The 26,246-nt window shown below is 37.4% G+C and overlaps 4 protein-coding genes across 4 annotated transcripts in view; 2 read left to right on the top strand and 2 right to left on the bottom strand.

The window, feature by feature from the left end:
• Positions 1-2,551, bottom strand: part of LOC107048430 (melanotransferrin) — a 7,288-nt gene extending 4,737 nt beyond the window's left edge. The window contains exon 1 of the mRNA XM_015271589.1: positions 2,366-2,551. Within this exon, the coding sequence (XP_015127075.1) occupies positions 2,366-2,438 (73 nt within the window). The 5' untranslated portion in view covers positions 2,439-2,551. The remainder of the gene's footprint in view (positions 1-2,365) is intronic.
• Positions 2,552-4,462: 1,911 nt separating this feature from the next.
• Positions 4,463-7,572, top strand: LOC114841706 (balbiani ring protein 3-like). The gene is made up of 3 exons (XM_029126796.1): positions 4,463-4,520; positions 4,755-5,055; positions 5,457-7,572. Exons 1-3 carry the CDS (start codon positions 4,463-4,465, stop codon positions 7,570-7,572), a joined length of 2,475 nt encoding a protein of 824 aa, XP_028982629.1.
• A 4,683-nt stretch (positions 7,573-12,255) lies between these two features.
• On the top strand, positions 12,256-18,009 carry LOC107048388 (insulin-like growth factor-binding protein-related protein 1). Its single transcript, XM_015271536.2, has 4 exons — positions 12,256-12,386; positions 14,016-14,214; positions 15,983-16,283; positions 17,837-18,009. Exons 1-4 carry the CDS (start codon positions 12,256-12,258, stop codon positions 18,007-18,009), a joined length of 804 nt encoding a protein of 267 aa, XP_015127022.1.
• Positions 17,738-26,246, bottom strand: part of LOC107048387 (prominin-1-A) — an 18,996-nt gene continuing 10,487 nt past the window's right edge. Inside the window, exons 8-16 of the mRNA XM_015271535.2 lie at positions 25,717-25,887; positions 24,336-24,435; positions 23,940-24,134; positions 21,830-22,052; positions 21,456-21,755; positions 19,908-20,066; positions 19,704-19,831; positions 19,562-19,612; positions 17,738-19,481 (exon numbers count right to left, since the gene is read on the bottom strand). Of these exons, the coding sequence (XP_015127021.1) occupies positions 19,445-19,481; positions 19,562-19,612; positions 19,704-19,831; positions 19,908-20,066; positions 21,456-21,755; positions 21,830-22,052; positions 23,940-24,134; positions 24,336-24,435; positions 25,717-25,887 (1,364 nt within the window). The 3' untranslated portion in view covers positions 17,738-19,444. The remainder of the gene's footprint in view (positions 19,482-19,561; positions 19,613-19,703; positions 19,832-19,907; positions 20,067-21,455; positions 21,756-21,829; positions 22,053-23,939; positions 24,135-24,335; positions 24,436-25,716; positions 25,888-26,246) is intronic.

Here is a 26,246-nt window from a genome sequence, read left to right as displayed (position 1 = left end):
TATAGGGGAGGTAGGGGCAAAGCGGACCCTCTAAGCGAATCGTTTAGTTTTTTAAATTCTAATGAGTCAATGCACTTCACGTGGAGATCATAATCTCATTAGAATTGCAATTAAGATCTGTCATTAAATTTAAAAAAAAATTAATGTTGGGGCAAAGTGGACCCTCTGTTTTTTTAAAATTATTTTAATTTTCCGTTTGTCAGGAGTCATTGTCATGTTGTTCTACCGATTGGATAGAATGTAATCGCTGTTGATCAAAAACTCACATTTCTTGTTCACAATTAGATCCGCAGGAGCTCACACAAATTTATACTTGCCCTCATTGCATATTTTTTTAGTCAAGGTAGTAAATTTCACTTTATAAAACGTATTAGAATAATTCTGGCGACTCGATTCAATAATTTATGTGAGGGTCCACTTTACCCCACACTTTTTTTTTTCGAAGGGGTCCGCTTTGCCCCGGGGGTCCGCTTTGCCCCTACCTCCCCTATATCCCAAGACAATAACATCCAAAATTTAGTCCCTATAGATTTTTGGAAAAAATTTCAATGATTTTATTTGTTGCATTCTCATAAGTTATTGAGTTTTTTAATCCACATATGGTGTTGATTAAAACAACAATAATTGGTTACATCAAATAAGAAATTATTTGTTGATTCATTGTTTGAATCAAATAAGGAAGGATTTCTCGAAATTTCCTTTTTTAGAGTTGAATATCGCAAAAACTATCTGCCATCGAAAAATATGTAATATGGGCCAATTCCATATATTTTTCAAATTTATAAAGAATATGTAAAAAAATATATGATATATAGTTTATGTTTTATTCATATAAATTGGGCCAATTTAAGATATTTTTTAATATATTTTTCAAAATATAAATTTTTCCATGTGGGATGTACTATAAAATTTTACAAAAAATTCACGGTATTCGGAATTCAGCAATCTACCAGGGATTCGTTTTTTAAGAACATCGTAAGAACCGTCTTTCATTATTTATAATCTTATCCCGCGTTTAATTATTTAGTATCTCCTGTACTGTGTAGTACAGCTAGTTGGAGTTTTTTTTAATAACGGGGGAATATTATGATATTATTATTATCTATTATCACTGAAAAGTATCGGTACAATCGTAAGAAAAATTCGTCTGTTTTCTAGGGATATGCCTTAAGTGAAACCATGATTTCGAAATTAAGTCGACTTCGCTTCAAATGAAATCCATAACTTCAAATGGATCGCGATATGATTTCCTGACTGCAATTGTCTTCGAATGATTTCACAGATTTGAAATCAGTGATTTCAGGGATAATGAAATAATTGAAATCACGATGAATATTTCGAAAGTTCTTTGCATTCTCTTCCGAAATATTCATTAATTTTTAATAACTTCGGTATGATTTCAAGACTTGAGCGTATTTTCACAAATGATTTCAGAGAGTTGAAATTACGTGATTTTGGCGATTTCGATGATTTCACATGATTTTAACGTGATTTCGGATTGATTTCATCTCAGAGTGGCGCCATGATTTCGGGAGTGAGTAGCCCCGCGAGGTCAATTGCAAAAGTCGAAAAATTAATTTATATAGATTTTACAAATATGCAAATATTTTGAAAATTCCCTAGAAATTCGTAACAAATTTTACTGTGAGAAAGGTAATCGTGGAGCGAAATATAATTCAATGGAAAAATATCTATTTGTGGATATAGAAACATTGTCTGAACATTGTTGTTTAACATTGAAACTATTTACGTTTTTCTGTCGAATAATTTGTTTCGTTTTTCAATACAACCTATTTTATCGAGATATTTTTCTGAAAACTCCTCGGCTAAAAAAATCAACGTTTTTTGTTTGATTCTTTTAAAGAGAACAGAAAAAAAATGAAGGAAAGAAATTAGGGAAATTCATGTCGAGGAATTCCTATAGAAAAATTTGTATAAGAGAAGGAAATTCATTCGCTTTCTTCTATAAAAGTCTCTATTGAACATTTTCTGTAAAAGAGTGCACTCTAAAGCAGCGGAATTCTCCAATAGATGTTGAACAGAAATCAAATACAATTTTCTATCGAACTCTACGTTTTTCTAAAAAATTCTTCACACAAGCATGAAATGCATTTAATTAAACAACAATATCATTACACGAACTATTCCACAGGGATATTCTCCAAAGACACACCCACTTTCAGTACCAAAAAAAAACAATTTTCCAAGATACATGCACAAATTCCTAAACATAAAAACCAAAATCCAAATAACTAAAAATAATCTGACCCCCTAATTATTCCCCTAAAACAATACTAAAAAAAATCCCAAATATGATTCTAACTCAACATTGTGGTTATCATTCCCTTCAACAGTTCATATTTACCTCGAGAATTTGCGAAAAACGCGGCGAAAACAATGAGAAAACCTCCAACAGTCGAGCGCCCGTGGGCCCACATGTTTACTCAATTAAAAACAACACTTATAAAATTACTAAAAATAAAAAATACATGTGGTGAATGCCTCTGAATTGACACCACCCAGCCGTAAATTCGTTTATCGTTAGTCAACAGATGCCTAGCTGACGCATACACATGAGCAAGTGGCTGCGGGGCGTCGGCCAATAAGAAAAACCGTCTCCTGTCGCCATCTACGATCTCCTCAACCTCTTTACCGTCATTTCCCTACGTTGCCGACGACCCCATGGTCACCGCCATGGAGAGGGCGCCCATTTGAATTGCTCCCGGATTTTTCTCCCCGCGAAAATCACTTCGGAGAAAAATCCCCGAAAAATTTGGTATGGCGCAAGCTACAAACGAATTATTATTGCGAAATTCATTCAACGCGTCTCGACTATTCTATATCGTCATATTCGAGACAAACATCGTTCTATCCTTGCCCCTCACGAAATTTCTGGACAATTCTCGAACCTTCCATAACAAAAGGTATTTAAATCCGCACGCTCTCGACCAAATATATCAGTCAGATTCTGAAACTAGATGTAAACACATCTGATGTGATAAATACAATAGAGTTAATTCTACTGAACCAGGAGTTATTATTCTACGACATATACCTAACCGCCACATTTTTCCTTTGAAAAATTTTGCCTGGAAGAAACCCACAGAGAAAAAAAATTATTTTTGCCAAATATCCATTTACTTGAGAGAAATATTCAATTTTTCAATACCGTATTTCTCCAGTCGAGTCATTACCAGGTAATCCTCATTAGGTTTCAATTATGACAATTATATTATTGCTCTAGGAGATGATTGTGTTAGTTGTGACTTTGGTTGAACTTCCTCAATAATTATTAACAGTAAAACATCAATAGGAATGATTCCCTTTAGAAAGTAAGAAATTTAGGAAAAATGAAAAATCATTGGAGGAGTTTATTCAAGGTCATGTGCATCATAGTTATCCTCTGAAAGAACATGATTGTCACGATTGAAACATAATCAGGCTCGCCTGGGAATTACTCGATTGGAGAAATACGATTTTGAAACAATAAATACTTCTCTTAAGTAAATGAATATTCAGCAAAAATAATATTTTTTCTCAGTGCGTGTAAAATTTCCCTGGGAAATATGAAATCAGACACATTTGAACACAACATCAATTAATCTTTAATTATGTAATATCCATTATTTTCTTGAAGTCAACAATTTTTGAACATCATGAATAATTTACACACAACTTTTCGTCAAAATAGGATTCAATTATTCAAATAGAACATCTACAACCAGACAAAACTACTAACATTTCAAAAAGGTAAAATTATTAATTTTCAATATAATCAGCAACACACAAAAAATTGAATGTGAATTTAAAATTTACATATCAATATTGGTCGGTAAACAATGCATTGACTGAACAACCGCGAATGAACAAAAACGATTTTCTCATTAATTTCCAATTAGTTTCATTAATTAAATTAATTTGTTTTCTCATTAATTTTTAATCAATTTTATTAATTTAATTCAATTTCTAATCAATTTTTTCCCTCCAAGAGAAAAAAAAAACAAATTCAATGAGCATTCATGAGAATCCCACATGAAAAAAATTCGTAAGGAAAATCAATGTCAATGAGAACAATTCGCCGCGAAACACTTTTGCGATTTTCCCAGCATTTTCGAGATTTTTTCTCCCACCCCTTACCCTCGTCGCTCTTCCTTACCGACGACCCCTTGATCACCGCCATGAAGATAGCGCTCATTTGAATCTCCAGTCATCACTTGAATTATAAACTTTGGACATCACACCTAAATTACAGTGCAAATACATCCACCAAAATTTCTAGGATGACGGGTTCACGCCCATGTCCTCATTCATTCCATTTCCCTCTGCATCTCCTCACGTTATGAATGATAAACATGTCTGTCTCAGTGGAAATATCCCTCAAAATGTAGCATGCGCATGACTTTTCAAATCATCGATTAATCTCGTTAACTCTGGCTGTTGAAAATTCATTAAAAAATCCATCATGTCATGTTGCGACAGTTCTATCGCTGGTGAGCGATTTCCAGGCACCGGATGCTGCGGTAAATCTCATTGTCAATTAAAAAAAAAACGGGGCAAAATGAGTGATTTTATAAATTTTATAAATTTGAAATTTCACAAACTTTGTTTATATTTTTTTTTGAAAATGCAACGAAGTTTTCGTCATTTCCGAGATTTCTTCTCACTGTTGACTAAAATTCACCCATTTTGCCCCCGCCCCTGTCGTGAATATGAATTGGTGTTACAAAGCTACATGGACGAGTGGTATTACACAGGATCAAGCTGCGCCGGAGGTAGATCCGGATGTCTAGCGTCTGAGCCGAGGATACGCTCTTGTATGTGTCAAGAGAACGTGGGTTGTCTGGACAGGGCAGATTGCGGGGGATTTCGACCGAGAGGTACGGCTGCCACTGGAGCATGCCCTGGACCGTGTCAGTGCGCTGAGGAAGAGGCGTGGAATAGTAATTCACCGCCTAAGCCGAATTGCGAGTGGCTATCGAATTTCAGTGAGTTGAGGAGACAGTGGAGCGATCACGCGAGGAAGAATAGTTGCAAGTGTTGCAATTGTGCTCCGACGTATGTTTGAATATAAATAAAAAATTATTCTATAAAACTGGATAGGAATATTTCATGCATCTTCTTTATAATGAAGAAATTATAGAAATTGATTGTTTCAACAGTAAAAAATTCGATACGTGATAAATTCTTCAATTTCATCATTCAGTTTATTTTATAAATCCTACGCACTTGCCAATACTTCGGAATCGACTCCCATTTTGTAAAGACTTGTATTGAACGACTTTCGCATTTTTGAAAACTGCCGGGCTGTTTCCTGTCGCTGGCCATTCACGATAACGCGCATGCGCAAGCTGCGCAGTCAGCTGCGCACAACGCTCGCGAGTGAATCGACGCGATCAGTCCCACGATACCGCACATGGTGATCCACAACGCGCTAATTCGCGTCATTCATTCCACAGAAGACGAGCAACGCCGTGCAGGCCCTGTCCCTCTCCCCCAAAACCCTGCAAATCGTCCACCAGGACCTGCACCTTCGACGAAAGATTGTCCGGTGGTGCCTGCGGGGGTGCGTCCTGCGACAACGACCAGCGAAGCTACCCGGGCACTTCCGCAGGGAACTCCTGTCAGCCCTGTGCCCCAAAATCCATCCTAAAGCCCCGCAGCTGTTGCCAATGCACAGGCAACTACTGCATGTGTCAACCAATGCCCAGAAACTGCAACTGCCCGCCACCCCCGCAGGTCGATGCCCGGGCCGATCGTGAATGTTCCTGCGAGTGTCCCTCTTCCCCAGAATGCGCGTGTCCCCCGAGTGAGCGGAAATTCCCGAAGACCAAAGTTCGCTGTCCAAACGCTAGATTGTGCTGTCCAACACCTAGACCCCAGCCCGGGCCCAAGTGCAATTGCTCCAAGTGTCAGCCATGTCTTCCGCCGCCATGTGACCCCTGTACCTCAACAAAATGCCGGCCGGCGGTTGTCAAGGTCGCGCCATGTCCCCCGGAGCCACCTTGTTCACCCTGTAACCCAACTCCGGCGTGCTGTCCCAGACCATCATCCCCACCGTGTGCCCCCAGCAGACCCCAGACAGCGAACCGAGTGGGCTGCATGCCACCCTGCAGACGACCAGGTCAGTCTGCCTTTCATCCCACGATTTATTCTCGTAGTTGTGCATTTTTAAATCATGATGACATTGAAAAGGAAGTGGAGGGGACAGGTAATAGACAGCAAGTCAGGGGGAAAAAGGGTCAGTGTCAGTGCGGGGATGATGGTCGCGGGTGTGCCGATGATTGTCAATTTTGTTGTTCTGTAAATTGTGCTAAAGAATCACCGGAACTGACGAAAAATGAGACATCTAGGGTTCAGAGTCAATGCAACTGTAGCTCGTGTGCTCATAAAGGACAACTCAGGGAGGAAAAGAGTCAGTGTCAGAGCAGTGATGACGGTCGCGGGTGTTTTGATGACTGTCGATCTTATTGTTCTGTCAATTGCGCTGACGACTCCGCGGACAGAACGAATGAGATGTCTAGGGTTCGGAGTCAGCACAACTATAACTTTGATGCTCGTAAAGGACAACAACTCAGGTGGAAGAAGAGTCAATGTCAGTGCGGTGACGACGGTCGCGGGTGTTCTGATGACTGTCGATCTTGTTGTTCTGTCAATTGCGCTGACGACTCCGCGGACAGAACAAACAATGAGATGTCTAGGGTTCGCAGTCAGCACAACTATAACTTTGATGCTCGTCAAGGACAACAACTCAGGGGGAAAAAGAGTCAGTGTCAGTGCGGTGACGACGGTCGCGGGTGTTCTAATGACTGTCGATCTTGTTGTTCTGTTAATTGCGCTGATGACTCCGCGGAAAGAACGAATAATGAGATGTCTAGGGTTCGGAGTCGGCACAACTATAACTTTGATGCTAGTAAAGAACAACAACTCGGGGGGAAAAAGAGTCAGTGTCAGTGCGGTGACGCTGGTCGCGGATGTTCTGATGACTGTCGATCTTGTTGTTCTATCAATTGCGCTGAAGACACAGCGGAAAGAACGAACAATGAGATGTCTAGGGTTCGCAGTCAGCACAACTATAACTTTGATGCTCGTAAGGGACAACAACTCAGGGGGAAAAAGAGTCAGTGTCAGTGCGGTGATGACGGTCGCGGGTGTTCTGATGACTGTCGATCCTGTTGTTCTGTCAATTGCGCTGAAGACTCAGCGGAAAGAACGAAAAATGAAACGTGTCGTGGTTGTGCGGCTGACTGTCAGCACTATTGTGCGCTTGAATGTTCTCGTGAAATACATAACGACACAAGAAAGAGAATTTCCGCTGGCTCAGACGTTGAAACAACCCGGAGATATTCAAATGAGACGGGAATAATGGAAAAGCGTAATGTTGATGAACTCATTGAGAGCAACTCGAACACTCAACACTCACAGGACTCGTCACAATTAAGAGATTTGCGGGTGGTGAGGTGTTCCAGTGCTTCAGCAACTCCAAAGAGATCGACTAGACTGTTGCAGTCACTCATGCGGGGAAAATCATCAAAGGCTGGTGTTCATCATCAAGACAGTAATTACAACGGTTGAGTGGGTGAATTGGGAGGTGTAATGAGTAAGGTTCAAGTTTGTGATTTTATCGATTTGGGGGAGTAGGGCGACATCGGCACACTGCGGCATCATTATTATCTCAGATTGTGGATTATAACGAATAATAGGAAAATCTGATGTTTTTATAGAGTAATACGTTTGTAAATACAAATAACTATTAGGAAGTACTTGACAGAATATTCAGAAATTTTATTTTACCAAAACATAACATCGAAATGTTAACTTTTTGGCAATGAGTGGGGATATTTCATAGATTTTTCTCATTCTTTTATTCGATAATTCATGTCAAATTATGTCTGAGTTCAAGATAACATGACCTTGAATGACGTCACACCTCTGATTCGACACCGCCATCTCTCGTCAGATTTGCGTCTTAATGAATTCAATCAAAGTGGTCAAGCGAAATGGAATTATGCGGTTTTAAGTAATACAACATACTATTTCATCACGCTGTACGAAAAAGTAACTTTGTAGGCACGCTTTGCGTGCCTAAAACGTCCCTTTTCCACACATTGTGATGAAAAATATCGTTCGATACTCGTGGGAAAAGTATTTTTTGGCTCGTGGAATTATATCACTCGCCTTCGGCTCGTGCTATAAACCTCCTACGAGTCAAAAAACTCTTTTCCGCCCTCGTAACGAAATATACTATTTCATCACTTGTGCGTAAAGTGCAATTTTACGCACGCTCCACGTGCGTGTGTCGAACCCTATTTTTCATCACATCATGATGAAAAATAGGGAAATAGGGAATAGGAAAATAACTACTATTATGTTTTACTGAAAAGAATTGTTATTATTTCAAATAATTGATTTTTCAATTTTATAATTATTATATTTTATTATTACTATCATTATTATTGGTATTATCATTATTACAGGTATATGTACTGTATATCGCCACTGTCCTGCAAACGGTAAATAATATTAAAAACTATTATTATTTTTCACTGAAAAGAATGATTAAAAAACTAAATAATTATTAAAAAATAATACGTGCGGAAAATTTCCCTTTACACACAAGTGACGAAAAATTTTTCAGATGTGATTCATAAAAAAAACAGTTTTTTCAACAATATCATAAATAAATCGACAAAAAATAATGATGTATAAGGAGTTGATGAGTGACGTCATTATTGACAAATCCTTGTTGGGCAAACAATTTATTTCAATAATTTCGTCATAAAAAAAAAAATGAAATATCCCTGTCAATTTCAGAAAGACATGTGCAAACACCATGAATAGAATCTAATTGCATTATTGTATTATAATACATGGGGGTTTTTTTAATGGCTTCATATAACATGTAACTATAAATTTAATTTACGGCAAAACGAAACTCACTGTTTTGTCCCACCTTTCTATGACTAAAGGTATGTGACGTGGCATCCGGTAGGTCATGAGATTGCCGTGCAATATCAGCAGGATACCCGCAGCTTGTTCACCTGGATGAGCAACTTTATTAGCAGCATTGGTCATTCGACACTTGTGCCTAGTCCACTTACCCTCATATCCTTCACACTGATGATCCTCGCCGCTGTGACACTATCACTGGGTTTGACGTTTCACGAGCGGTATTATAGGACGAAAAAAGTGTGCGCCAGATGTCGATAGAGCGACACCAGATGCTTAACAATAAAGTTCTCTGAAAATCTTCAATTGTCTTTCCTTTCTTCATCTTTCGCTTGATTGAAACTGCTTGGTTTAACCGGATATGAAGGATTTTGTGGAACTTTTCAATTCCTTCATTCCAATAATTAATGAAAAATTTGGTTTAAATTCCAGACAAAACTTTTCAATTTTTTTTTTATGATTGAAAAATTATTAATTATGACTTTGAAAGGCTTAGAATCTATGTTGCAGCGGATAGAATAACATATAATTTCACTTTCGAGTTGAACCCGAGAAATACTCATATGCTACAATGTATATAATATAGTGGAATTGAGTGCAACAGATTCGTGGAATTCGTTGCAATTAAGGACCAGGTAGTATTCTTAAATTGATAAGAAATGGTTTATTATCAATCTTCGGCACAAATTTCTAAAAAAGATCTGACACTTTGGCCCTAGTGACCATTTGACCGACTTTGAAAAAATAAAAAATCTGACACTTCGGCCCACGGTGCAAAAATTTTTTTTTCAGTTTTCACTGTTTCCACATACTTTTTGAGAGTTCTGAATAGCCCGTCGCTTAAATAGTTGGAATCGATGTTCACCCGGCTAAAAAATTCGATTTTGGCGAAAGTCGACTTTCCGCCTGGAAAAACGGAAAATCTGACCCTTTGAAAATCGGAAAAAAAAACTTTTTCAGCTTTCACTTTTTCCACATAGTTTTGAGAGTTCTGAATAGCCCGTCGCTTAAATAGTTGGAATCAACCTTCACCCGGCTAAAAAATTCGATTTTGGCGAAAGTCGGCTTTCCCTCTGGAAAAATCGAAAATCTGACCCTTTGGCTCCGGGTGAAAAAATTTTTTTTTCTGTTTTTCTCCACTTGAACAACCAAACATCAATAATCTTTCAGAAAATACCAAATAAATCATGATAGCATGGGCGAGTTTTGCAGATTATCCATTTTCTGGAACAACGACAATGATTATTCCGCTGGATCTATTCGGACCTTCCAAAACAAAAAACTTGAAATGGGCCAAAACGACAGTATTAAGCAACGAGGAGTGCTCCGACTACTGGCCTGAAGTGCGTGAACATAATATTTGCGTTACAGGAAATACTGGAATTCATCCAGGCCTAGGAGACAGTGGTAGTTCGCTGGTGCATAGAACCCGCTACGGCCCACTGCTAATTCGTATTGTCAATTTCAATAATAGACAATGTCCGAGCTCAAAAGCCACTATTTTCTTACGGACTTCCGCAATAATCACTGATACTAAATGTTACAGACGAAAATTCTTGAGTGACTGTTTCACAATCACCTCTCGCTCCTTATATTACCCAGACATGTACCCAATGAGATACTGACTAACGTATACTATCATTTTAGTCCACTCTTAGATTTACTTAAAAAACTAAAGAAAAATCTAAACAGATACTGAAATAATCACGAATTTATGAAAAACTTAAAATTAAAATTGTGAAAAATTAATTCCCTTTTGGTTCTTTATTTTCATTACTGGTTTCCTTTTTTTATCGGCTCCTCAAATATGTATTTTTGAACTATTAACAAATGAACATTTTGGTGAGACTGAACAGATTCTAGCCTCCAGCCAAACCCATTCGTTAACAATATCTAATCCTTTCTGTCAGTGCACATACCCACTGAGAGAAAAAATTTGCCGTGCCGAAGAACTATATGCTCCATGTGAGAATATTGGATGGAGTCGAACGCATGTACTTGAGGGAAATTAACCCTAGATTGGTCGTCACCCGAGCGAAACGCCGCGCGTCCTTTTTCCTTAACTACTGGCTGTTGGGAAAAATTCATAAATATTTGATTTTGTCTGTTGACGCATCTAAAGAATTATAGCAGTTTTTGGAACAATATATTTCCCGAAATTCCTAAAGAAAATGAATTATTTCGAACAGATGAATTATTTTTTCCCATGTTGGATGGAGTTGCCCATCACGCGACGTTGCCGGAAACTCGCTAACCGCGCCCGAGCAGTGTAGAGTGAATTCGGCAACACTGGAGCCTAAATAACACAGCGGGGAATCCCCGCGGAGGTGACTAGAGTCGCCGGGTCGCGTTTGGTGACCAGACTAGGGTTAACCAACTTAATAGAAAGAAATTTAATATCTTTCACAAAAATTAAATTTTTGTCGCCATCATCAGAAATATCCCTAGAAGAATTCGAACTGTTGGCAGGAAAAAATATAATCTATTGTTCGACAATCATTTGGTCTGAGAGAACTCCATAGGTTTATACCATAGAAAAAATACATTAATGAGGAAAGAATATTTTTTTCCCCAAAAAAATTGTCCCCTCGAAATTATTTAGTTTTGCCAATAACACAATTTTCGGCAAGAAAATTGTAGTTTCCTCTTGAAATTATCATTTGTTCCATGGAAATTATCAGTGTTTATTGGACAAAGATCTACACTACTCAATAACATTCACTTGATAAAACCGGAGCCTCATATAATTCTCTGTAGAACGAACGTATTTACTCGAAAGACATATAAATGTCTCACGAGAACAATTGCTGCTATTTTTTTTTCTCAGTGTAAGGTATAATTTTATTGAGTGTACGTTTTGAAGAAAATTTTTTGACAATTTTTATCTTCTCAAGAAATCTCTTCCCAGGAACATAACTTTTCCGCAGAATTAATTTGTTCTCTCAGTGTATCATATTCGAACTCCTGTGGTCAAAATTACTCATCCTGACACAATAACTGGGAAATTTCTCTCACCGACAGTGTAAATAACCCTCATATGGGTTCTATACTATAAACCAATAAAAAAAATAATAAAAAAACTGGGAAATTTCGGATTTGATGGAGACAACACTTTCATTCGGGGGCAAAAACCGAAATTCATAATGGGTGAGATGCAACTCTCACTCGGTGGTTTTGCAGTCCCCTCTTTGAGAAACCCTACCACTCTGTAATGAAATAACTCCCCCCCGCTCATGCCTCTTCTTCGCTCCATCGCATGGGTAACGCACAACTGTCCAGAACATCTTTGCGTTTTGGTCAGTCGTTAAAATGACCTATTCCACTCCATTTATCATCGCATTTCTGTCTCTCAGTTTGTGGTTGTGCACTGAAATTTGCGCTGGCGATACAATTAGCAATGTTATGGGCCCGAAAGACTGCGGTGAATGTGAATTGTACAGGTAATTGATCATTCAGTTGTCTCTAATTCAGATCCCTCGAGAAATCGATTATTGAGTAATCGGCGAAATCGTCGAGTCGTGAAAAGTCAAAAAATGATTTTCGAGAATTCATCATTTAATAGTGAACAACCAAAATCGCGAGTCGTGGAATGAAAACTCATTACTAATTTTTTAAATTCTACTCATGCCTTACGGTTCACCAATTGATGAAGATTTCATACAAAAAATTTATAAGGATTTGTTCGTGGAAAATTTTCTCCTCTACAAAAAAGTTTTTCGACATTTTCTGCCAAATCCACTTGTTTCCGAAATAATTAGTGATGAAATTATAAAATTGTACCATTTCTCGTGTTACGATAACCGCCTCAAGCATCACGGTCGTCCCCACTTCTCCAGATTATGTCCGTGTGTCAGTGGCACCCCGTGCACTTCTCGTGGCGCTCACTACCGCGCACGAGTCCCCACTCTGCCCGCACCGACCAGTGTCGTGCCTTTGATAACTGAGAGGGTTAAGGATGTGTAGCCAAAACCCGCATTATTCACCATAATTTTGATACTGACTCATATGCCAGGTTCATATTTGAGCCACACGTTAGTAATAATCTGAATCCTTCCATCGGGGCAATCCTAGTGAGAAATTGATGTCTGAAAATCACTTCTTGTAACATTACGCTTAGGGAAGAAACGTGACCGTGTGAACTTTGAGCGAGATGTTGCATGGGTTAGACACTCAAGATATTGAAAAAAAACCACAAGCCATTTACTTTAGACTATGGAGAATCTATCGCCGGCGAGAACAAGTAGGGGACCGGGCCATATAGGCGTGATATCTTCGACTGATTTTCGAATTCCTCTAAAAAAATTTGACCGCCATTACGAGTCGAGCAACGCGACAACACCGCACAACAGCTGATCGAGGTCGGTAAAGTCGGTGACGATAATTCAGTGCTGGAAGCATATGGACATGTATAACACACACAAACATTCATCTCACTGTTACAACCCCAGTACTAGCCGAAGCGTGCGATGTTGCCCGATCAAAATTCGACTGTTACCACTGCAGTCGCAAGTCCTCCATTATTTATGAACATTTTCTTTAATTACTGTTTTTGAGACTGGAAAAGCACACCATAACACTTCTAATTTGATGAGAAAAATAATTTGTAACATGAATGATTTATGTAGTCAATTTTATTTTTCTTCTCAACTGAGTTGTCCACTTGATAGGTTAAACATCCTTAAATTGCAACGGACCCTGTTAATGTGTCGCGCGGTATTTTCAAATTCTTTAAGCTCACAAATTATTCTCCGCGTCGTAATTGGCAATTTTCTCATGTTTATCATGCGCGAAAATGATCAACTATTCTTTCTGGGATTTTCATTCTTCGTGTACTTTCATGAATCTCGTCAAGTTCAATTCCTTCCACTTTCCTTTTTTCGCGAATGGTATAAATTGATTCTAAATTCTGGGCAGTCGAAAGAATTCCAGAGTTTCTTGGGAAATTCTAGGAAAATTATTCAGTTTTCTAGAAAACTAATTCATGACGCTTTCATTATTTTTCAACAATTACGGGTATTGATCGGATCACAATATTCATATCATCATTTTGTTATCGAATGAACTTCCAGGTGCCTGGATAATGCCTCAAGATGTCTCCTGGGATCCGTCGCGGACCCCTGCGAGTGCTGTCCGGCTGGTAGATGCGCTAAACTCGAAGGTGAGAGCTGTTGGAATGCCAGTATCAGCAGTCTCGATCCCAAAAGACGAAAGGACGGCTTTTGCGCTACAAATTATCTCTGTCAATTGAGAAATGATCTTCTTGACGAGGTAATTTTACACAGATTTCCTCAGAATCCCTATTCTAAATTCATTTTGTTCACCTACACGGAGAAAAAAGGCAGAAAAAAATTACCGAATAAGTCAAGTAATCGTGGAGCGAACTCGACAATTGAAGACATAACAAATGAAAAAACCCAATACAATAAATCTGAAATACTATTTCTATTCGATTTTCATAAAACGGTCTGACAGTTTTACTGGAATTTTAAGAAATTTCGTGACTGAAAATTCACGATTCAATCAAAAAATGAAGGGACGCCGTGAATTTTAGTTTAATTGTTCCGAGAAAATTGATAGACATCAAGAAATTTCTGACGGACATATTCTTAATTTTTTGGTTGATTGAAAATTCAGTGTAATTTGCAACTAAATATTCATGTTCTGATTGAAGATTCAAATCAATTAAGGAATTCTTGCCTTTCTCATACTATATGATAAAAATTTTGAATTTTGACTTTTGAACTTTAAAAAAAATCGACTTTGAAAATGAATAAATTGAAGAAAAATCAATGGCAACTTCGAATGTTAGTTCAATTAGTCCACAAAAATTACTAGAAATCAGGAAATTTCGGGAAAATATATTCTTAATTTTTTAATTAATGAAAAATCCAGCGTAATTTTTGGTGCAACGCAAACCTAATTCGATGGAAAATTCAAGTAAATTGATTAATTCTCATTCTCCAGCTGCTAAAAACCGTGGAATTCCAATAAATTCCCAGTGACATGCAAAATTTCATTATTCCCCCCCCCCGCCCCCCACCCCACGAAATTCCAATTTTATCGAACTAGTGGACTAGCAATAACGTTTTTCTCCAACAAAATACGGGGGAGAACTATCATAATTTCTCTCAGTGCGGAACGGCTATAATTGCATCGTGTTAGAATAGTTGACAAGATAATAGCAAGTGTCGGTGACCCGTCGTCAAGACCCGTGTAGGCAGTGCCGAGTGTTAAATGCACTGCAATCAAGCAATCAGACGCTATATTGATTGTAATACGTAGCCATCTGCAGTAGCTTTCTCGCCGACTAGCCGTGCTCTGTTCATATTTTTGCGTTTACAATTCATTGAACAGCTCGCGGAAAAGCGCATAGAAGCTATGATCATAGAGGCATACTATCTATAAACGATGAAAGTTTCGTGAAGTTGTTTTACATCGACATTCGTTTTTATTGCTACAAAAATACATATTATCGTATCATCATAACTTCTAGGTCACCTGGCCCTCAAAGTTTACAAAACTCCTGAATATTCATGAATTTTTCACTTACTATTCATTTTCATTATTGATTGAGCTTTTATTGAGCAAATATTGGGCCGACATAGGGCCAACCCTGGACCGACATTAGCCTGACACTGGCCCAACCGTGAGCCGACGTCAGCCCAACTCTGGGCCGGCATTGACCCAACCCTCGGCCGACACTGGCCCGACATTGGCCCAACCCTGGCCCGACATTGACACTGTCAAGTCAAGGTTGAACTTCCCTACTAATCTGAAATTCATAACAAAAAACCGAATATACAATTTTTTGTTTCAATTCGATTAATCCATTCGGAAGAAAATTGCTGATTTATTAGCAAAAAAATAATACTAGATTTACACCTGTGCGATGAGCCACTTGTTTATAATGCATTCATGAGTAAATGGAATATAATTTTAATTATTCAATTCAACATCTCAATTAGTGAAATAATTAAATTTAATCTGTTTAGTTGATTATCAATGAGAGCAGTTCATGAATTTAGATATGATTTAGGACGAGCCAGAGGCGGTTTGCGTGTGCATGGAGCAGAGCCCGGCGTGTGGAAGTAACAATGAGACTTATTCGACACCCTGCGCTCTTCATGAGGAAGCGATGCGGCTTAGGAAGGCTTCACTCAAGCTCAAACACCTCGGGCCGTGTCCCAGCCGTCCGTGGATTTTCTCACCACTGAGGGATACTGCTGCTCCCTTCGGTCAACGAGTCGCATTCAATTGTGAAGCCAAGGGCTTCCCCGTCCCGGATATTTCCTGGGAATTTCGCTCGGCTACTGATGGCATTGTTCTCAAATTACCAAGTGAGTTTATTGGTTATTGAATGGGAATGAAAGCATCGTCACGTATCGCTTGGGTTCAAGATATTGTCAACGAAATGATTTTCAAAACTCATCCTTTATTTTTTTTTCAATCCTTTTATTTTACGATTTGCGTTAAGCATTTCTGGCTGAAATTTTCGGTACACTTTTTGGACGGTTTTTTCACATTTTAATTTCACGGAAATTTCAAGAAATTTCGTTACTGAAAATTTAGAATTTCATGGGGAAATGAATGAAAACTGTAAATATTATTATTATTCTAATTATTTCCTGAAAATGAAGAAAAATCAGTAAAAATCCAAGTCAAGTTCCAATTGATTGAAAATTTAGTGTCATTTGGTACTGAATATTCATGTTTTCATTGAAAATTCAAGTAATTTGAGAAATTCTCGTCATGCTGCTAAATTTTTTTTCGTGAAATCTGAAATTTTATGATTTTTTTACCCAAAATCGCATTCATCAATTATTATTCCTGGAGAATGACTAAAAATCAGTGAAAATCCAAGTCAAATTCCAATTGATTGAAAATTTAGTGTCATTTGGTACTGAATATTCATGTTTTCATTGAAAATTCAAGTAACTTGAGGATTTCTGGTCATTATGCTGCTAAAAAATATGGAATTTAATGAGTTTTTAGTGCAGTAAAAAATTTCATGATTTTTTTTTTCAAAAATCGCATTCAAGGCACTCTTTCAGCCTAATTTGTCTATTTCTTTCTCTTTTGATTGTGAGCCCTGCACACATTATTTGCAATCTCCTACTGTTCTAGTATAGTTATTTGCTCTTATTTTTCTGTTGTATGACCTCATCGTTACTTATTCTGTACACACGAAGAGAAAAGTTCAATAAAAATTACCAGAAAAAAAACGTAAAAATTTCGTTTCAAAACTTAATTCGCGAGCGAAGTAAAAATCAATAAAAAATGTGAGTCGGAACTGAAATTCCGATTCTACGATTTGTTCTGTAAAAATTAACCACCCGTCTGATCACTCACCGGTGTGGGGACAACAAGTCGTTCCGTAATTTTTCCCCAACGATTGAGAAATTTTACGGAACGGAACATAGAAATAACTCACTATCTTCATAAAAATTGTTGAATGTTCAAGAATTTTTGATTTTTGAGGCATAATAAGTCGGCAAGTTTCTGTAAGATTTTCCTTCTTCGGGAAAAATGACGTGACAATTTCGTAATTTGCTCGGTGATGAACCTGAAAATTCACTGAACGTTTCAGATTTCTTCTCTACGTGAATTGTTCCGTAATTTTTACTGAATATTTCTCTCCGCGCAACATAATTCATACAGTGAATAAATTTCAATCAATGAATCCATCAAAATTCAAGACGAAACGTTTCAAATAGTTTTTTTGTTGAAAAAAATCAGTGAAAAATGATTCCTCTCGCCGTTCAAAAATGAATTGAAGAAACAACTCCAGTCATTCAGTCATGACTTTATTCTCATTTCGTTTATCAAAGCTTATAAATGTCAATGATTTTCCATCAACCATAATTTATCTACTTAAAATATTTCATTCCAGATGAAGAGCACGGGGGAACAGTGCACACAACCGACGGCCCCGAGAATCTGATGAAAACATCCTGGATGCAAGTTTCATCAGTCATGAGACAACACACTGGAACGTACCAGTGCATTGCTAACAACACACTGGGACGTGCAAGCTCAGCCGCCTTTCTGTCCGTCATGATGTAATTCTAGATCTCCTCGTCTTCACTGTTAATTCACCCTCGGGGGCCATATCTTTCGGTCAGTTGCACCAATTTACAAGACAGATGAAACTCCACGAAATATGAAGCAGGCATCATTCGTCATTTTTTGTTGAAATATCTCGAGAAATTTTACGAAATAAAGTATAAATACTAACAAATTCTACACCCTTCCCAACTATTTCGACGAACAATTTTTCGTATTTCGGTGATTGCGTCATGAAAGATCAGAAACAAAATATCAAAATATAAATTCAAGATAAAACCTTATAAGTCGTTTTTTCATGTAGAATAAATAATTGTGAAATGATGCATGAGGTATTTTACGCTATTTCAACCCGGGGAAATTGGATTTTTATTTTTTAATGCAAATAGAATCAATCGAAAGAGGGGCCCAGATTTTATTCACTGTCGAAAAAATTTAGAAATCAATTTTTTTGTGTAAATTATGACAGTTGAAAAATTAGGCCGAGCAAAGAGAGGCTCGACGTTGAATATTTGGCAGTCCACTAGGGGGCGGTGCGCCCCGCTCGCTTCGCTCGCCAATCCCTGGAGGGGGTACGCCCCCTGCTCACTTCGCTCGCGAATCCCGAGAGGGGGTACGCCCTCCGCTCGCTTCGCTCGCTCCCCTCCCATTCTCCTTGGGTATATTTAGGTGTTCGTATTATATCGAAAAAAATAATGAAGAACTCCTCGGGTGTGGCCTTTCATAAATGATCAGGGTAAATTATATAGAAGATGACCCTCGTATTAGCCAACAGAGCGGCTTGACTTTGAAAATTGATAAGTCCGTAACTATGCATTTTATGGAAAAAGTGCTAAAAGACTTTTTCGTTGAGAGAACATGTAAAAATGATGTAAAAAATTGTTGATTGAAAAAAAAGTATTTTTACTTTTTAAATAAACAATTACAAAAGACGTGGCAACATAGACAGTTCCATTCCGAAGATTTTGAAAGAAAATAATGTCGTGAAGCATATTGTTGCGAAGTTTGTATTAAATTTTTGTGAACTTGTTTCAACACTTCGATGAGTTGCCCATTTCTTGATGGAGTCGCGCGCGACGCAAGATTTTTCAGTCTTACCATTTCGTTCATAAAATAAGCGAAATTGTAAGGCTAAAAAATTTCTCCCGTACTGAGCTTCTTGTAGTCCAAACAATCAATTTCAAAAATTCTTCATTAAAAAAAAACAGAATTATCTATTAGACTGAAAGAAATCGACCGAAATGAAAAACAGATTTATCGAAATCTTCGCATATTATGATATTTTCTCATGATATTTCACGGCGCAACCCTCAATAAAGTCCGATATTTTCAGTCATTAACACTTCATTACTTCGGAAGAGTTTCCTCATTCTTCTTTATTCACCTTGTATTGATTTATCTCCTCACCAGCCCCTTTCTCAGGGTCGAATGAATCCTATATAGTCACCCAATTGCCCTGTGGCGGTGGGGGTCTGTAATATTCATTTTTGTATTATTTTCAATAAAAAAAATTGATGAAACGAGGTATAAAGACTGATGTTTATTCACTCACGGCGGCGTTCGCCAAGTGTCTCTGTTGATGCTCTGGGTATCAGGCGGTGTTCTACACAGAAATAACATTTTCATTCTGTTATAGCATTATCTCAAAGTAAAATATTTGCATTTTATTATGAGCACGGTAAGCAGTGACTCACATTATTCCCGACTGGAAGGCGTCAATTTTTTTCGAGTCACGTCGATACACCGAGGCCAGGGTATGTGCGACAGGTGTACTGAGCATCATGATCAGGATGCATAAAACTGTGAGGAACCAGCATCCATTCTGCACTCGAAGGTGAATATATCGTTAATAATTATGTGAATAGCCGGAGAGGGGATGAAGGGGTAATGCCACTAACCAGTGGACCTAGTACGTGCTGACACATTAGTAATTTAATACCATTAGCGATGTCCCACAGTGGACGACACTTGGTAACACCTGCTCTCATTTCATTGAAAACGTGAGTGCGCCATTGATCAAGATAACCAGTCAATCTTTCAACGTAACTCTTGGTTTTCTGGAATTAATGGGATTTATTAAGGTGGAAAGTGGCGGAACTTGATGGGTCAAATGCTGTTTTTTTTTAATGTGGAGAAGGTGAAGATGTTTCATTTGGGGTAGAAGATTGTAATGAACGCATCAGAATGATTGCATTTCCGATTTTTGTTTCAATTCAGTAGCGGAGCGGTAAATTGGGTTAAAGTAGCTCTACTCTACGGTAAATCCAAAGATTATTGAAAACTGCAAAAAAATTGCTGAAAACTCGATTAGATTCGGAATTCTAATTTTTTTCTCAATTTAATTATCGTTTTGGTTTTTTAAAGAAGAAACATTTAAAAATCAAGATTTAACCCAGTGTCTTATGTGAAAATCAACATTTCCGTTGTGATCAAAGATTAAAATCGGAATTCTTTTTCATTAGATGTGAAAAAATCAAGAATTTTTTTGACACCTCATAAAAAATAATCCACCATTTTGCAAACAAGTTTTATTATTTATTTATAAGAGGGAAATCAGAGAGAGAGACTGTTAACTCCGACCCCCGGAGACACATTGTATATAAAGATTTTGTATCTTTGAACAATAAATTTATCTCTATAAGAGGGAAATCTTTGAAAAAATATCAGTATTTTGCGAAATTTAATTTAGATAATACTGACTGGGTATGAATTTTTCCAAATTTTTTCCATGTAATTTAGTTGAAAAATTTAAAAATTGAAAATATCCATTTCATTGAAAACGTCAGTGCGCCATTGATCAAGATAACCAGTCAATCTTTCAACGTAACTCTTGGNGAAGGTGGAAAGCGGCGGAAATTGATGGGTCAAATGCTGTTTTTTTTTTTAATGTGGAGAAGGTGAAGATGTTTCATTTGAGGTAGAAGATTGTAATGAAGGCATCAGAATAATTGCATTTCCGATTTTTGTTTCAATTCAGTAGCGGAGCGGTAAATCGAGTTAAAGTAGCTCTACTCTACGGCAAATTCAAAGATTATTGAAAACTGCAAAAAAATTGCTGAAAACTCGACTAGATTCGGAATTCTAATTTTTTTCTCATTTTTTTTCATTATCGTTATGGTTTTTCAAAGAAGAAATGTTTAAAAATCAGGATTTAACCCAGTGTTTCAGGTTCTGGAATTAATAGGATTTATTAAGGTGGAAAGCGGCGGAACTTGATGGGTCAAATGCTGTTTTTTAATTAATGTGGAGAAGGAGAAGGTGTTTCATTTGGGGTAGACGATTGTAATGAACGTATCAGAAATCGGGTTAAAGTAGCTCTACTCTACGGTAAATTCAAAGATTATTGAAAACTGCAAAAAAATTGCTGAAAATTCGATGAAATTCGGATACTATTATCATATCCACCCTCCAATAAAATCATACTCCATAGAACAAACATAAATTACCATTTGAGCAATAACATCCCCTTGATCATCGATATAACTCTGAACAGCCCTCAAATGGACAAGAGTTTGATTAGCTTTCCGATAAAACGGCTGCAGCTGCATCTCCAGAGTAGTGAGTTGATCGATAAGATTGTCCTGAATTTCTATGAGTGGTCTAACTTTTTTCACAATGAGACTCTGCATCGCCGTACTGATGCCCATGAATGCCTTTGAACTCCTCATATCGGACAATTGATTTCCAACATTGTAAATTTGATTTGACATCGTGATCATGTCTTGACTGACAATTGGCCCTCGAATCTGCATCAATTGTGTTCATCAAACCGACAACTACTCTCTCAGAAAACTTTTAATTGACGGTGTCTATCTATTACCATTATCTTGTGCTCGGTGAGATTAGGTCTACAAGCGTACAGAAGGCTCTCCAGCTTGCCCTCCAAGCTCGGTGTGAGTATCTTAAAACCTTTGAGATCCACTTTCAACAGAGAAAAGGCTTTGGAAAGTCCCGGCCACATCCAGTAATCTGCCAGTTGTTCCAAGTTTGAGGTTTTGCCTAGTGGAAACGCGGGATAAACCGCTTCATCCTGCTCGCATTTTCTTTAGAAAGAGAATAAAAAAATTTCAACTTGACCTAGGAGTTATGAGATTTGTCCATTATTAATGCAACGACGCTGTGAAATGGAGTGTCTTGAAGGCACGGACGAAAAAATTTAATAGAAAAACACTTCGAATTCGGTAAAAAATTCTATTGAATTTCTATTGAACTGTTCTATTAGTTTTTGGCCGATTCTATTGAAATGTTCAATAGAAAATATTCAGTAGAAAAAGGCAATAGAATTCAATTTTTCTGTGTAACTTATTCTATTGAGATATTTTCTATAGAATTTCCTCGGCTCAATTTTTTTAAGTTTTTTCGTTTGATTTTCTTGATGAGAAGAAGAGAAAAATAGAATGAAAAACTTAGAAAATTTGAGTCGAGCAAATTCTATAGAAAATATATGAAAAGAATAAGTTATATAGAAAAATTCTTGCCCGTAAAATACGAAAGTGTTTTTTTTTTCGATAGATATTCATGTTTTGTTATTGATAACATGAGTGAAGGTCCTTTATTTTACCTCCCGTGGTCAGAACTGTATTTTTCGCTTCAGCACGGAGAAAAATATTCAGTAAAAGTTACGGAACTCACAATTTGCTCATCGATTACGGAATCAACTCAGAAAATTTTAAGTAGCTCTATGCTTCAGCCGGGCTACCCTGTACTTTTGGATATTTTCAGTTTTTAAATTTCTCAACTAAATTGCATGGAAAAAATTTGAAAAAATTCATACCCAGTCACTATTACCTAAATTAAATTTCGCAAAATATGGATATTTTTCAAACATTTCCCTCTCATAAATAAATGATAAAACTTGTTTGCAAAACGGTGGATTAAGGGAGGATGGGGCAAAACGGCCCCCCTTCAATCGTCAATATTTTCCGATTCAATAATCAGATTGGGATGAGTTAGAGCTCGTTTTGAAGAATGAAAAATTATCTTCAAAATGAAGTTGAAACTGGGAATTTTCACAATGTCATTCACAAGTTATTGACAATTGAAGGGGGGCCGTTTTGCCCCACCCTCCCCTATATTTTATGAGCTGTCAAAAAAATTCTTGATTTTTTCACATCTAATGAAAAAAAATTCAGATTTTAATCTTTGATTACAATGGAACTGTTGATTTTCACATAAGACACTGGGTTAAATCCTGATTTCCAAACATTTCTTCTTTGGCGCGATACGCGCGCGTATGGTTTTGCATGTGGCGCTATAATATGATTTTTCATTTCGTTTTGTTGTATTTAGAAAAAAAGAATATATATATATATCCGAATAAACCGGTGACAAAAAATGTTACATTGGATTTTTTTATAATGGATTTCAATAATCTTTGAATTTACCGTAAGAGTGGAGCTGCCTTAAGTGACGGTACACTGAGAAAAAAATTTATTTGCGAGAAATAAATTTTCTTAACACAAGTAAATATTCAACTGTCCCATGCAAAACCTCCATTTGATTACTTGTGTCAAGAAAATTTTCTCTGTTTTTCTTGGGAGAAGTAAATTTTTCTCTCAGTGTATCGTAATTTTTCACAGGAGATTCAGATAAAAATTATGGAACGCTCTTCAAAAATTCCGTGACAGTTCCGTAAAATTTCCTACAAGCACATTTCGCTCCGGAATTACGGAAAAGATAGGTAATTTTTATTGAATATTTCTCTGCGTGAGCGCAGGCGCAGTCAGATTTTTCTCCGGAGGTAAAAATGTTCTTTGCGCCCGCCGGGGCGAAAAACATTATGACGCTCTCACGTCAACACGATGGGCTTTAAAAAAAGCCACTTTAAATCCCTTGAATTTGTCAACCCAAACTCATTAAAAAAAGTCTCAAAAATGTCTCGCCACAGGCCACTATTTAACTCTCAACACTTAAGAATGAAGCATACATACTGCAAAAGTTCATTGAGTGGCATGGCCAACGGTTGCCCCAAAAACAATTTGGACTCCAGAATAGTTTCCAATGTTCGATAGTTGGGATCCTCGAGTGGCCGGCATACCAGCATCTCCGTATGGCTGGAAATTCCAAGTGCTCCTATCACAACGCCCCAAAGGCCAATGGATGCAAGACAGCTGACTACAGCAGCACTGATTATTCGAGTTGAATTCCATTAATTAATATATCCGAGTGTATTGTTAGTACTAATTGTAAACTATTCTGGCGTTTCAAATGTTCTACGAAATTGCGCATAGCTTCTGCAATGGAGGCGTTGTGAGGGCTTTTCGGAAGCGTCTGTGAAAGGTCAATTTTGGGAAACAATGTTGGATTTTAGTGGAGGGTGAACTTACCACAACAGCGTAGGACGTATTTTACCCTCAGTTGATCCACAACGACATATCAGGGCAGCCATCAGCAATATCCAGACAAGAAGAACACCGATGACAGCACCTGCGGAATACGAGAGACCAAGTGTTCGTTCCCATTATCGTGTTCGTGAATCGTTTCCATAATTCATGTTATTGCTGTGCATGTTAATGTACATTCTGCTGTTCACAGTTGCTATTATCTTCGTTATTATTTGGTGAAATTGGGGATTTAAGGCCCGGGTGTACTATCTTTCGAACGTTATTTCGATATTTTTTTTCATCTTTCGTCATCTGAAATTGTCAATTAAGTCCTGCATCATGCAGAAGTTTTGAAAAATTATGAATGAATAATAAAAATAAAGTAGAAAAAATTCTTAATTTTTTCAAAGAGCATTTTTAATTCAGTAGCGAAGCGGTAAACCGGGTTGAGTCGATTTCGGCTATTGGCCAGTTTTTGACGAATATCTCGGAATCTAAAAGAGATAGACAAATTTTTGTCTTGACCTTTTTTATAACCCTCAATGAACTCTACAAAAAAGGTCACAATAAAAATTTTTCTATCTCTTTTAGATTTCGAGATATTCGTCAAAAACTGACCAAAAGTCAAAATCGACTTCACCCTGTTTACTGCTTCGCTACTGAATTAATATTCAGAATAAGTTAAATAACAAGAAATTGAAAAATGTATCAGATTTACGGTGACAAATGGCGGCCTGTCACCCAATATCATGCAGGGGGAAGACTGATTTCGTAAATCTTTTCCCACACTGCGCAGAGACATTTATTACGGAAAAGGCTCTTTGAAAAAAGTTGTAATATTTTGGAGAATTTTTTAATCACACTTTTATCACATAAAAATGGCAGATGACTACATACCACTGTTTTGAAAATTGAAATACCTAGCTGTCACTTCCCATGAGTAGTTAGTGTTTTCTTATCCACCATGGAAAATGACAGCTAATAGATAATTTGCCACAGCGAATCAGATATTTGTAATTTCCACTTTTTTCAACTCATTCTGAATCTCAATTAAACACGCTCTTTGAAAAAGTTGAGAATTTTTTCTATTTTTTTTCATCATTCTATCATAATTTTTGGGAATTTCTACATGATGTACCACTCAATTGACAATTTCGGATTATGAAAGATTAAACAAATCCAGATAACATTCGAAAAATGGTACACCCGGGCCTTAAGTTAATTATTTAATGTTGCAACATAGCACTCTAGTGTTTAATCTCTAACAGGACTATTTATCACTGAAAATTCAACGTAACACATCTCCGTAAATTTGAAAATACGTGACTCGTCATAGTCATAGAACCGCTCTCTCCAAGTGACAGATCCATAAATATTCACATACCGATGCCGACCAGCCATCTGACTTCCTCAAACGCCTCGATATACGGCACAACGTAATTCGCGATTTTCCTCACTGTCTTTAATTGTCCGTTCAGTTCAGCACTAGTTGATTCAATGCTCCGTGCTTCCTCGAATATTCTGGTGCGCGCTGAATTTATCTCGCGTCGTATATCTGCAGCGAAGAATAAGACAAAAAAACCCATGATAAAAGGTAGAAGAGGAGGAGAAAAAGCTGAAGGAGCTCTTAAAATATTACTATTTTTGGGTTTACGAAAATCCTAGTGAGAAATCCGTTTCCACCTACCATCTACTGACTATGTGTACATAAGGAAGAGCATTATGGATTTCCCATTAGCCGTAGTCGGCGCGTCACCTATTTATTACTGGACCAACAGTGGGATTATGATGCTGTGGATGGAATGAAATAAACATTGAGTGTATGTGATATTCTGCAAACAGGGATGACTCGGTGGCTGTTTGCTGCTATCAATCAGACGCCTCAATTCGTTTGTGTGCCTTGGGCGGGGGGGG

Source organism: Diachasma alloeum, unplaced genomic scaffold (assembly GCF_001412515.2).
Source record: "Diachasma alloeum isolate Michigan unplaced genomic scaffold, Dall2.0 Dall_scaffold_00192, whole genome shotgun sequence".
Taxonomy (NCBI): Eukaryota; Metazoa; Arthropoda; class Insecta; order Hymenoptera; family Braconidae; genus Diachasma; species Diachasma alloeum.
Note: the sequence above shows the minus strand (reverse complement) of the source record. Positions and strands in the feature narration are given on the sequence as shown.